Source organism: Erigeron canadensis, chromosome 3 (genome assembly GCF_010389155.1).
Source record: "Erigeron canadensis isolate Cc75 chromosome 3, C_canadensis_v1, whole genome shotgun sequence".
Classification (NCBI taxonomy): Eukaryota; Viridiplantae; Streptophyta; class Magnoliopsida; order Asterales; family Asteraceae; genus Erigeron; species Erigeron canadensis.
Window position 1 is genome coordinate 46,919,300 of NC_057763.1, and position 14,705 is coordinate 46,934,004.

The window sequence follows — 14,705 nt, forward strand, 5'->3', positions numbered from 1 at the left end:
GGATGGAGAAAGTGGGACCATCTCGACGGGTGTTACATTAGCAAGTACATTTGGAGCGTAAGAACCCAAGGCTAGCCCAATGGTACCGATTTTCAACACCATTCTTCGACTCATATTTTTTTCATGTAGTTTGTATTCGGTTTTGACAACGAGCCTAACCAACTGGGTTGGGATGCTACGATTGTCTCCATCCATGAATGAGAGACAAGTCGAGCCATTGAGTGGGTTTCTGTCTTCTAAAATAGCTTGGAAGGACCATGACAACCTAGTCAAAGCCATAGCTTGAGACATAAACTTGTGCCAAGACTTATAATTTCTATATACAAGATAAGATAAGATAGTGCTGAAAAGGGTTTTGTTCCATTGATTATGAATGGTCACCGCTTATTGGATGACCTGTTGGATTTGCTTATGGTCAATAATTGGGAATTTAGTTCCCTTTACTCTGTACGAGTTTCCATGCTAATTAAGCATATTCCTACACATATGTTCTTAATTAGAAACTACTATATAATTTGAGAATATATAGTTTTTTTTGTTGTTTGTTTTTTCAACAGAATTTGAGAATATATAGTAATAACAATAACAATGTTATTTAAAATGCATAGTAACATTGTCGTAAGCTTAATGATTCATAACAATTTATTTACGAACTATTTATTGAATCTATATATTATACATACATGTTTATAAAGATAGGTTACATGATTAGTTTGTTAAAAATCATGAAATAAACAATGATAAGCTTAAGTATTATCGACTATATATGGCTAACAATTGGTTCAGATCAAGACCAAAACCAAAATTGTGTTCAAAAATTTAGATCATTTATCAGAATAGTATTAAAATTTTAACTTTCAAGATTCGGGTAAAGTATTATATTAAAATTTTGCATTTCATATTTCGTGTGATATGAAAATTGAATTGTTTTTATCAGTGTTTTAAATACCGGTACGTACCGGCCTGTATTACCCGGAATACCGGATACCGGGTGGTATCCCGGTACAACTATCCCTGTATTTTGTCTGATATTTTCACTATTCAATACCGGCCGGTATTTCCAGTATTACCGGAATGGTAATACCGGTATTTTGCATTTTTTTTTAATTTTTTTTAAAATTATTTTTTGATACTTTAATATTATGTTTTGTTATTTATAAACTTTAAAACTTATATTTTGTTATAAAATACCTATTTGGTATTATTTTTAAGACTATTTTTGTTAAATTGTAACAAGTTTTATAGGATTTTTATAAAAATAAAAATACAAAAATTAAATTATCTTGCCGGTACGTACCGGCCGGTATACCGGTAATACCGGTACCGGGTACCCGACCGGTACGACCAAAATACCGATATTTAAAACATTGATTTTTTTCTTACAAGTTAATGAGTTGTACGTTTATATCTTTAATGAATCAAATGTGATATTGGTTAGAGCACACCCTATGGGAAATATTGACAGTGGTATGTTGGCGCAGCCTCTTCTGCATGCCGATATATTAGATTATCCGCATTAGTTCAGGATATCCTTCTAACAAACATCCTAATCAACATGCTACGTCAGCTTTTCATCCATCCTTCCTACAAATATTTTTTACCCACAACAATAATATATCCATCCTTCTTACAAACAACCAAATAAATTCCAAAGTAACTTTTGTCTTTTACCTTTATCACTCCTCATTCTTCCTCATCCTTCTCTACAAACAACCATGGATGGACATCCTCCATGTTACCACCCACATCAATAGTCTTTCTACAAACACCCTCCATGTCACCACAAATTTTCTATGGACATCCTTATTGTGGATGGTCGACTGTTCGCATCAGTTTAGGATATCCATCTAACAAACATTCTAATCACTGTGTCACATCAGATTTTCATCTATCCTTCCCACAAATGTAACACCCCAACTAAGGCGGAACAATGAGATGTACAGAAAGTCGAGTATTCAAAACAAAGGATTATAAATAACATTCACCATAGCTTTATTTGATAAAAAGAATTTACAATGTACAAACATGTAAACCAATTTCCAAGTACAAATGCGTCCACCATACTTGGATATTAAGTCAACGAACCAAATAACAAGCACATGAAATAGTAAACTACAATGATCAAGGCGAATTCCATTGCCTATCACAAGGTTTGATCTTTGACTCCAAAGTGCAATGCAAATAATCATGAAGCATATTAATCCTCAATGCGTAAGCTTATTTCCTGAAAAGCGTAGTTGGTGAGTGCATAGGTTTTTATATAAATCTTGGTACATCACCGTTTTAATACTTAGAAAACCGATTACTATTACATTTCAAAATATCCAAACCATATGACCGACAAAATTTTCATATCATATTATCAAGTTTCCAAATACCATAATGTCATATCAAGACTTGGAAAAATCCATAGTAAAATTTTAGGTTCTCATTTGTCAAATCATCATGAGAAAAAGTATATAAATCGATTAATCGTATCATACCAAAATCATTCGGTTACCAAAATCATTTCAATGTCACCAATTTCAACGTCTTTCAAGATATCATATGAGGGACGATACCCAATCCGTATGTTCAAAACATTTCCATTATCAACAATATTAATATCAATTTCACTTAGCCACAAGGCATAATTCAATATCAATTTCATTTAGCCACAAAGGCATAATTTACATAATTTTGATGAGTAAATGCTTGAGCCACTACTACTACCATTTTATCAAGTCCAACAATATATATATATATAAATAATTCATTTCATAGCACAAACTGTCAATCAAGTGCCGTATTAATATAATAGGGTCATGCCATGGAGACGACCATTCAATTTAGGTAGCTAGAACACCGCGTGGTCGGACTGGGAATGATGGCCATCACAAAGGCAACCAGACATCCCACCGTTACACGTTGGGTGGGTGGACAAATCCTAGTTGCACAACTCTCTAACTACAGGCCTCCACTTTCGGAGTAAATAGTATGTACCGAAAGAAAACGGGTTGACAGAACTCAAGCTCATCATAAAACATTTATCACATTGAACATACTAAACAATTTCATTTCATAGTCATATTAGCAAAAATCATTTTATATATATATATATGTCATGCTTTTCACCCCGATAGTTAAACACATAAAGTAGTTTGAAAGGGGGCTATGACTCACCTTGATATGCCGCATATTATACTCATCTATCCAAAATGGGTATTTCCCATCTATAGCTTCCTTGACCATATATCCATTATGTTCATCCATCATATTTCAAGCCAAGACTATCCCTACGATAGGACTAATATACGTAAGTTCCTATCTTAAGCCATCACTTAGAAATGCCATTTTCATTATGTTGCTATCAATTGTGGGATCCAAGTATATTGGTAACACTCGCATCGTTTTGGTTGTAGAGATTGATGGTGTAAAATGTTACTTTTATTACATGCGTAGTTATAAGTTGTTAGGTTCTCGGTAACTTGGCTTCATTTGTGGTTTCACTTGGCATATTAGGTTATCATATATAAATGCCATATTAAGTTATATTATCCTTATTCATCATTTGATGTGTAACCAACTTTAGCACGAATTAGCATTTGTGATATCAATATATAGCTTGGTTAACATAATTACTTATGCCTATCTCACTTAATTATCTTTGTTTTATTTAGATTACACTTATCTCATGAAATTCGTTTAAGTGTTATGGGCCATTATCAATTGGGCCAAAATGTGATGGGTTTTTAAGTGACTTGGGCTTAGTTTAGTTATTGGGCTTAACCTTATTTGGGTTATGTGCTTAATGGGTTATATTGGTTATTGGACTTTATGGTTTGTTGGCCCAAGTGGGCCTACTGATGTATTGTTCTATGGGTTTAGTATTTGGGCCGGGTTAGCCCATTATGGTCTTTTAGTGCATCTTTTAGCCCCTTATACAAATGGTTAGTTTCCTTTCAAATTTTCTATTTTTAATTCAGATTTTTATGAAATGTTGGATACTATTTTGGGGTCAAGCCGAATTATTTGGACCTTCATGATTTTTACACAGTGACTTATTTGTATCTAGTATTTTTGTGAATTTTTGGTGAATTTTTAGATGATGTTTGGTGTTCTTAAAAATTATCCAAACAAAAACTGTCCCGAATGGGCACTGCTTGCGATATCAGAAGTTTTATAAAAGTTCTTGATGTTCTGATTGTTAGAAAAATCCCATGATTTTATTTTTAGTTCAAAACACATTGAAATTACTTTCCACAAAGTATGACCTCCTGGAGCCTTTTGGTTTAGGAGATAAATATTGTCAAAGTGCATAAAATATTCAGACAAAATAACAGCTTTGACCAGTTTCAGTAGAAAATTCATATCTTTCGTTCTGTTTAGTATTTTTGAGTAATTCCGGTTGTAGGTTAATCTTAACTCATTTTTCTACAACTTTTATTTTGATACTTTTGCTTGAAAATGCCCTCACATGTTCAGTTCCCCCGATTTAATATAGAAAATTATTTCTGTCAGAATGTTCTTGATTATATCAACCCACCAATGACCTTTCTAGCTTAATTAACACTTAAATCATCACTAAAAGATTATACTTCTCTTTGTATCACTTTAACATCAATATTCACTGATTTCAAACATATACAAGATCATTCTTCATCATATTAAACTGATTTTACACAACTTATTCAACAAACCTAGTTCTTGCAAAATCATCCAAAAATGTGATTGCATGTAACCATTTAGCCATTTTATGAACAAATCTCCTAACAAGCCTTCCATAAAACATAAAATATGTTTATTCTTGAAAATCACAGAAATATATTAATGAATATATGAAATATATCTTCATTTTTCAAGGAAAAAGTCACTTTTACTAGATAATAACATAACACAACACTTTTGGGTCTTTAACTTGTTGAATCCTAGAATCATTCTTCTAGATCTTGACATGCATGAGCATGTGGAAGAAGATTCTATCAACTTGCCCTCATCAAGTGTGTTTTTCAAAGAAAACAAGAATAAAACATAAACTTTTGATAAAAATCCTTGAATATATACAAGAACAAGATAGATTAAACTAAGAGATGATGAGTTATACCCTTGATGAACTCGAAATGGAGGCTGTTTTAGACAGCCAAACCCACGACCATATGACCCCAAAATGGACTCCTTAGCTTGCTTTAACACACCCTTGAATGATCTAGCATGAACCCTTATTATTATAGTTGATTCACTTAAGATTTTTGAGCTCTAATTTGTGTTGTATGAATCAAAAATGAGAAGAAGAGAAGGAGAGAAAAAGTGCATAAAATTTGAGAGGAAAAAGAGAGAGTTTTTGGAGATGTGTGTGTGTTTGAAATGAAAAGTGAGAGTGTAGAGGGGAGGGAGCACGAAAATTAGAGGGTTGTGGGGTTTAGAGACTTGTTAATTGGTTGAGTTGAGTGGTGGAGAGGTGGCCATTGGTTAGTAAAAGGTTGGTGGTGTGGATTTTGAATGTTGTAATGTATTTGGATGTATAAATGACTAGATTCAATATACATGTATAGGTGTATGTATATGTGAGTGTAAGACATGGAGGAGAGTTTAAGAATAAGTGGATTAGTTGTATGTTGATTGGTGAATTTTATAAGAGTTTATATTTATAATAAGTTTAAGTTGTATGCATATCTTTTAGTTGGAAGACTTATTCAAATGTTGTAATATATTTATGTACTTATTATTATTCAAGCTTACTATTATGTACATAATAATTTATAAATCTATTTTCAAGATGGTCATTATATTTTTGTATTCAAACTTCTCAACTAATTTTTGCCAAACAAATTCATCATCCACCCAATTTTTGTCATCTACCTCCATTCTTCACCATCTTTCTCTACAAACACCAAAGGATGGATACCCTCCACCTCATCACTCACAACAATACCCTTCCTACAAACATCTTCTATGTCATCACAAATCATCAATGGATACCCTTGTTGTGGATGGTCTTATAGCTTTATTTCTCTATCGTGGAACGTACCTAGCCTTTAGGGTCATTTTATATTTCTTTATATATATATATATAATATGAAGAAATGATAAAAATGTGATGTTCTACTTTCAACATCGTGATGCAATCATAATTCCTTAAAAAATTGTAAAATGATTTTTAAAAAAAGAGTTAAAATAAAAAAAAACTGATGCTAACGTTGGAGGTGGTTATGTCTTCTAAAGCATACTTAATAAGTTAAAAATTAATAGAAAATACAAGTAACAACTATGTACAACAAATATAAAAGTATAGTTTTACACAGTTTTTAGTTAACACTATAATGTTTAATTAATGTCAAATGTCATACATTTACAAAGAAAACTATGCAACATAGAATGACAAACAAATTTTCATTAACAAAATTTACAAACACATCTAACATTGATAGATATCAATAAAAAATTTATTTTGTTTATTCCTTCTCGCTCTTTTTATTTTATTGATCTACATGGATTTATAAAACTTGTTAATAAGAATTTGTTTATCAATCAAAAAATTTACATAGTTTAAGTTACGTTCAAAAAATAATATTTTAGTTTAAATTTTTAATAAGATGCCATACAGTTTTACAATCACACAATGGATAAGTGATTAATCATTTTTCTCTAAAAACAGATATATCTTTTCAGCCATCACTTATAAGGCTGAAGGTTTTGGAATAAACATGATTCGATTGATAAAACATCTTCAATCGTCATGTGGAACCTGTAAGAGCATAAAGCATAATTGCTATTGATTTCGGGTTCCCATAACAAGATGATTGCGTAATAATGAGATGAATTCGGCTGATGTTATGCACGAATTAGATGAGAAAGACACACGAAAATTAGTGAGGGATTAGTGTATCATTAACCTTAACTTAGGGTTTATGACTCTCTATTTAAAATGAGAGTATTTACACATTCAACCCATTTGGTGTTTAATGTGTGCACCATTAGTCCTCTTAGTTTACAATCACCTAATGGGAAACCCTATACTACGTCTCTAAGAGTAAATAAACTCATTATATATTTACTAACGTATTCAGTGACGGTCACACTAACGTCGTTCCAACATTTATATCTAAGATGAAACATGAAAGTGGTATCTCTACATCTTCATGGTAGGGGAGACTGTCTACATCTTAATTCTTCTATACACCGTCAAATTATTGTGACCCAAACTCGTAGGTTACTTTCTACTTCCATACAGTTTTACAATCCACTGATCCATATATATCAGTGAACCCGGCCCATAGTTAGGCCCAGTGACCAAAAACAAATCATCAACTCGTCAAGTGTCTGAGACAGTGTCACCAGGTCAACAGTCTAGTGTCTAAAATAAAAGGAAAAAAAATAAAGAAAAAAACAGTCAGTGTCATAGGATAGGAGCGGTTAGATCTGATATTCAATTTTTCAAAATTTTGAGGAGCCTTTTTTTCTTCTTTCTCTCTCTTGTTTTCTAACCCTAACCCCCAAATTAACGTTCCAATTTTTCCCAAAATCAATCCAAATCCCTCAAATATACATACACCAGCCTATATCTATATATCTTCATCTTCCTTTAAACAATCATACCCAGTTTTCCGTTCAGTCGATTATATCAATGACTTCTCGAAACCAAAACAAGCCTCCCGTACCACGCAGTCCTGTAAACGTAAGCTCCTGGTTGTTATCATTAATTTTATTCATATTCTGTTGTATTATTAAGAAATTTTATATTTTGGATTGTTTTGTGATATTAGCGTTTATGTTTATTGTAGAAAAACCGAGCTGTTACGGATGAGGCTCCAGATAAGCGTAGGAAGATCGGGACTGGTCGGATGATGGCATCGACTACTGCAAGTCGAGGAAGACAGGCGCTCGCTCCAGTGAGCACTCCTAAGGAAGCTGGTATCGCGCCTTCTTCAGAAACTGAGGCTTCTGAGTTTGACAATATCGAGTTTACGAAAGAGGAGGTTGATGCGTTGTTGAACGAGAGGTTTAAAGGAAAAAAATTTGATTCAAAAGTATGCTTTTCTTTTTTTTTAAAAACATAATATTGAGCTGCTGTGATGATGATAAAAAGGCGTGTTTTTACAAAACTATGTGTTGGATTGTTGTTTGTTATTTCAGGGAAAGCAAGAGTGGATGACAGAGTATTTGAAAAAGCTGAAGATGTGTATAAAATGGTTTCAAAAGGCTTTAGAAGACCTTACTGAGGAAAAGGAAAACTTGAGTAAAATGCTCGATTCATCCGAACAAAAGTGTGTTGAAGCAGGTAGTGTTTTCTAACTCAGGTATATTTATATACACAATTAGTAGCTTTACTTTGACAATATTTTCTATTTCTATTCATAGAGGCTGCAATGAAAAGTAAGGAACAGGAGCTGCAGACTACTATTTCTAAATTGGAAACGATTATTACAACTTTGAAAGAAAGTCTAGCAAAAGAAGAGTCTGAGAAATTAGTAAGTCTTTTCAACCGGCTGTAGTAAGTCTAAATTGGAAACGATTATTTCATCTTTGAATTTGTTTTTTTTGTTTCTTTATGTCTCGTTAACTTTGTAAATGCAATATTAGGATGCTCTTGATTGTCATAAGAGAGAATTAGAAGCGAGGATGGTTTCAGAAAAGAATCTTGATTCAGTAAGGGTAGAGCTTAGAGGGGCTGAGCAAAATGCGTCGATTGCTAATGAGAAGGTAATATAACTTAGTGTATACACAACTATAGAATCTGAGAATGCTCACTGATTAAGTCATTCAATATAAAAATCTCTGATGGCAATGTTGAGGTCTCTTGGAAGAAGTCTGGCACCAAATTACAGTAATCTGTTGAGTTAATTGGTTTTCTTCATCATTAATTCCAGGCGAAAAGCCAAGAAGAGAATAATAAGAGGTTGCAAGAGTACAGCACAAGTTTGCAACAGTACAATTCCAAACTTCAAACTGACCTTAAAGCAGCCACTGATGCAAACAAACAAGTAGAAAGCGAGAAGTCTGCAGTATTGGAAAATCTCAGAGAATTAAGAAGTCATCATAGCTTGTTGCAGAATAAGTTTTCTACTGCTACGGTAAGTCCTTTTGCCTTTCATTTTTTATTTTGTTTACATATATCACTTAAATATATAGAGAAATTTGTACCCGTATTCTCTGATGTGAAAGAAAACTACTCAAGTTATAATTTACAGCTCTAATAATCTAATGTACTTGCAAATGTTAATGTTGGAGGTGTGTGAAATATATTGTCTGCGTATCAGTTTTCCATACATTTTGTTTATGAACAACGCTAGATTATATTTAACTCTCCTTGTATTGATAGTTTTAAACTAGGAGGCTCACATCTGCAATTTAAAACAGAAAAAAAAACAATTTTTTCATTTGAGAGCTACAGCTTTATAGCTTTAATATAGTTAGAGTGTGTACTGATGTGTCAATGGTTAGGATCTTTATATGCTAGTGAAGACGGTGTTTGATTCCTTAATTGAATAATTGAATTCTTGGCTGAAGGTCAGGATCATTGTAAATGTGGAAAACGAGATTTGTACTTATAATTCAGCATGGTCATTAGTTCTATAGATCACACTTCTTTCTAATATTATTTTAGGTTTGTTAGTTTGTAAACTGTAACTACTTGTAATATCAGTTTTTGACTCGTTTTAACCATGGCTGTCAATCTGTCATTGCGTCGGTAAGTCAGTGCGTAGGTGGTGTTCTTGATGTTTGCAATCACGATTCCAATAAATTCCTTGTCTAAATATGCATGAAAGTACCATTATAATAATGTGTATTCAACTCCCAATTTTGTATCATAATTTGTATGTGTTTTTTAATGATAATTTTCATGACGTTTAGGCCATTATTTTGAAATAAGCTTCACATTATTCCTCTTGTTTTAAACTTGAGTTTTTATTTATTAACGGTATACTTGCATAGTTTGGAATGTGACACTGTTTATTTGTTTAATCTTGCTATAATAGAAATCCCGTGATGATGCTATTGAGCAAAAAGAATCTGCCATGAAAGAAGTTGATATCCTTAGAAGAGAATTGCAACAAGTAAGGGAGGATCGTGAGCGCCAGTTATTTCAAGTGCAAGAGTTAACTTCTGCATTAAATGAATACAAAGAGACTACCGGGCGAACTGTTGACGAGGTCAAGCATTTAATGATAAAATCATCTGCTTTGGAGGTTAGTTTATCTTTGTGTCATCATACTTAGTTGTGTGTGTGTGTTTGCTCTTGCCACTTGAAATTTCAGTTTTTTCACTTCTTTTGTAGGATACTTGTAAATCTCGAGAAAAAGAGATATCTCTTCTTCAATACCAATTAGTTGCCGCCAATCAAAAGCTTGAGGTGCATACTTTCTCTTGTCTTAGCGAGATTTATACCATCAACATTGAAAATTGTTGCTAATTAGTTGTTTTTTTTTCTGATTTAGATGGCTGGTAAATCCTCGGAAGAAATAAGTAAAGAGTTCGAGAAGCAAAAGAGATATATATTAGACTTGCAAGATAGTATACGAGTCAAAGATGCTCAACTTGTTGAGGGCGAGAGTTTGAGAAAGAAGCTGCATAACACCATATTGGTACTGATTTTAACTTCAAATACATAAATTATAACAACACTTAAGTTGGGTGTGGTTTTGCCCTGTTATTACAATTGGGACTTTGCAAGGATGTTAACTCACTAGCTATTTATCTGTTAGGAGAATTGTATCAAGATAACCCAACTAAACCTATTCAAATCCATCTGTTGTGCCACGTGTGAATTCGAGGTTCATGATTTAATGGTCTTTCTCTCATTGCAGGAATTGAAAGGCAACATTAGAGTATTTTGTAGAGTTCGACCTTTGCTTCCTGATGATGGTCCTGAAACAGAAGCTGCTGTATCTTATCCCACAGGGGTAGAATCAGCTGGCCGAGGCATTGATTTAATCCAATGTGGTATGTGCTCATTATGAGTTTTTTTTTCCTCCTGAATGAATTTAAAATGTTACAAGTTCAACTTTTATTTCATACAATTTATATGACAATTTGGCATCCTTATTATTGTTGGAAATGATCACATTGTGGAATTTTATAGGCCAAAAGTATCCATTCACATTCGATAAAGTGTTTGCACACGATGCATCTCAACAGGATGTGTTCATGGAGATATCACAGTTGGTACAGAGTGCACTCGATGGATATAAGGTAATTTTGACCTTAACAAACTAGATGGGAAGTATATTTAATTATGATGGGACATTCTGGCGTGTTATATTTGATATATCATACGAGTATGAACAAAATACTATATTGTTTTAATGATGGTTTTAAAAGAAGACTAAGTACTTTAGGTCAACCAATTAAAATTCTTATTCATTACCGAACTTGATTGCCCATTTTGCCGCCTCAAATTTGCTTATAGCTAACCTGTTTTGATGTGGTATCGAGTGTTAGGAGTTTTTTTATTTGTAGATTTGGCTAAGACCTTTATGTTGTCTTATTAAGCATGAACGAATCTTGTTACCATTGGTTTACTTTTATCACCTTACTGTCCACTATTAGTTTTTGTACATCTAATAAACTCAATTAAATGCCTCATTGTGTATTTTGGCAGGTTTGTATATTTGCATATGGGCAAACTGGATCCGGTAAGACGTACACTATGATGGGTAGGCCAGAAGCTCCTCTGCAAAAGGGCCTCATCCCACGGTCTTTAGAGCAAGTTTTTGAAACTAGCCAAGCCCTTGTTGCCCAGGGATGGAAATACAAGATGCAGGTTATTTTTAGTTTATTTTGATATGGTCAATTATGTTGTGAATCTCACTATCCGGAGCTTATGCTAACGATTGTTACTTGTTTTCTTTTGATCTATAGGCTTCAATGTTGGAAATTTACAACGAAACAATTCGTGACTTGCTGTCCCCACGGTCAATTGGTGGAGATGTTTCACGTGCAGAAGTCAGTGGTGCAGGGAAGCAATATACCATCAGGCATGATGCAGAAGGCAACACATATGTTTCTGATCTTACCATTGTCGATGTGTGTAGCTCAAGAGAGGTTTCCAATCTTCTCCAGCAGGCTGCACATAGCAGGTCCATTTATATACAACTGATATTGACATTGACTTTCTACATGCTTGTCTCACTTATTTGGATTGAAATTTCTACCTTTATTGACTTGTCACTTATGCTTTATCATCCTACAGGTCTGTTGGCAAAACAGATATGAACGAGCATTCGTCTAGAAGTCATTTTGTTTTTACATTAAGGATATATGGAGTAAACGAGGTAACTAATATGTTCCGCTAAAAGTATGTATTATACTTCAAACAACCATCTTGACATTCTTTTTGTTTATAGAGCACTGAACAACAAGTTCAAGGGGTCTTGAATCTAATTGATTTAGCTGGTAGTGAACGTCTTTCAAGAAGCGGTGCGACTGGAGAAAGATTGAAGGAGACACAGGTTTAAACTCATAAATGTGTATCTATAAGTAGTTTTTTTCAGGATACAGTTGTATGAATTAAGTTTATGTTCTTATTTTTTCAGGCTATCAACAAAAGTTTATCTTCGTTGAGTGATGTAATTTTTGCCCTTGCAAAGAAAGAAGATCATGTTCCCTTCAGGAACTCAAAGCTTACATATCTTCTCCAGGTACCTTTTTTTTCTAAAACCTGGTTGAAAGTCAAGAAACTGTCCTTAATAGATTGTGTAAAGTTATAACACATGTAGGAGCCTTTTTGTATTGGTTTTAATGTTGTATTCTTTTTCAACGTGTAGCCTTGTTTGGGCGGAGACTCAAAGACACTCATGTTTGTGAACGTATCACCTGATCCGTTATCCGTTGGAGAGTCATTATGTTCATTACGATTTGCTGCAAGGGTGAATTCTTGTGAGATCGGAATCCCACGTCGGCAAACTATCCGACCTTTGGATTCTCGCTTGAGTTGTGGCTAAAACTTATAGGATTTGAAAGCTGACAAGGATGATGCTTTGCAAAGGGTATTAAAGTGTCGTTTGTCATATGCCCCAATGACACTGCTACTATTTGTTTTCATTTGAGAGTGCATAAATGGGTTGTTAACAAAATATGTAATATTTAACTTGGTTTGTGTATCTGTTGTACCTGATGTAGATGACATATTAGTGTTTGCAAACATATGTAGCTCTTGCATATGATTGGTTATTTTAATTGTGAGTTTTAAATCAAGGAAAATATCATGATTCGTGTAGATATAAACATATACATACTGCTTTATGCTTTGGACTGCTAATTAAGAAAATTGATCATAAACTTTCAAGCTTCTGTCTTTTTATGAATGTTATGCAGTTTTCTTTTTCTTTTTTAATACTAAAAAGTGTGTAAAATTGTAGGCTGTGACATGTTTCTAGTTCAATAATTAAATAATCGGTGTTGTTCATATTGAAGATGATAGTGTGTCTTGTAATCGATTTTATCCTTATAGTTGAAGGTTGATTTCCATATATAGCCAATTTATGTGTATATATGATTACATATATCTAAATCATGCTTTAGGACTTAGGAGAGTATTATGTTTATGCATTGAAATCAATACGTATTTATGTTTCAGACCTGCTATTATCCATTACATACATAAAAAAAACACCAACACTTCTGCCTTCCAGCTTCCACTCCACATGCTTAAAATAAAAAGATAAAATAATTATTTGACCATTTTTCATAACTATCAAATTAGTTGGGTATATCGTGAAATTTGAGGGAATAAAAAAACAATAATATACTCCACAATTATTTTTTAGTGATATATTTCAGGTATTTGAGTTTTTTTTTTTTCTTTTCTCACAATAGTTAAGTGTTAGATTGATGATTTTTTGGTAAAATTTTTGACATTTTGAAAGTCTATTTAGAATGAACCCCTGATCATTTCATCAAACATGTATATTTGACCTTTTTCGATGCGTTTTTTGGGTGACTCACCAACTGGCCCGACACATCCAACAAAGTGACAAGGCTTCCATGCTTTTCGATGTCATCCTTCCGAATTGGCGGCTAGTGGAGTGCCATAATCCCATTAATCATTTTTGATCTACATAAGCCAAAGCCCGGGGACAATGTCGGACTTCTCTCCCTCATAAAAAGAAATTGTATGTGAGAGTCTCTTTTCATATGAAAGTTTCTAATTGAACTTGACTTACCCACTAAAGGGACTACTTGGTATGATCGATACATGATATAGACTTTCTCTTTCTTTATTGACTCAACTTTTTAGTAGGCAAAAATGCAATTTCAAAAAACAAGCTAGAGAAAAGCATCGTTGAGATAATACCTTTCATCATTAGAAAATATGCTAAACAAGAACGCAAAAAACCTTCTCGCAAGCAAGAAGAGACTTGACATAATTGAGGCGGTTTTCAAAAGTTTTGGATTGTATCTCAAACATTCGTATAACTTCCGGTTTACAAAAAAATCAGGGTTGTAAAACTCGGACAGGAACTCGGGATTAGAATTGGAATCAGGGGTTAAATGGGTTGAGTTGGCTAGAATCGGGTGAAAACTCGGTCAACGACATGGCCACTTGTAAAACTCGGTCAAACTCTCCTGGATCGGTTAAGAATGGGCCGAATCGGGTCAAAAAAGAATATTTTTTTTTAAAAAAAAAATCCTAAATTTGTTTAAGTTTATTTTTCTAATGAATAAAGTTTGAACTTTGAGGTATTATATTAAAGTTTCTAAACAATTATGTTTTAAGTTTGAAGTTT

At 33.3% G+C, this 14,705-nt stretch overlaps 1 protein-coding gene across 1 annotated transcript; it reads left to right on the forward strand.

Moving 5' to 3' along the window:
* Nucleotides 1-7,393: 7,393 nt before the first annotated feature.
* On the forward strand, nucleotides 7,394-13,179 carry LOC122592914 (kinesin-like protein KIN-14C). The gene is made up of 17 exons (XM_043765246.1): nucleotides 7,394-7,654; nucleotides 7,761-8,006; nucleotides 8,113-8,257; nucleotides 8,338-8,447; nucleotides 8,560-8,679; nucleotides 8,847-9,050; nucleotides 9,957-10,166; nucleotides 10,256-10,330; nucleotides 10,416-10,562; nucleotides 10,785-10,920; nucleotides 11,060-11,169; nucleotides 11,579-11,740; nucleotides 11,839-12,056; nucleotides 12,170-12,251; nucleotides 12,324-12,428; nucleotides 12,513-12,617; nucleotides 12,744-13,179. The coding sequence occupies exons 1-17, from the start codon at nucleotides 7,604-7,606 to the stop codon at nucleotides 12,918-12,920; spliced, it is 2,403 nt and encodes an 800-aa protein (XP_043621181.1). The 5' UTR covers nucleotides 7,394-7,603; the 3' UTR covers nucleotides 12,921-13,179.
* Nucleotides 13,180-14,705: the final 1,526 nt, after the last annotated feature.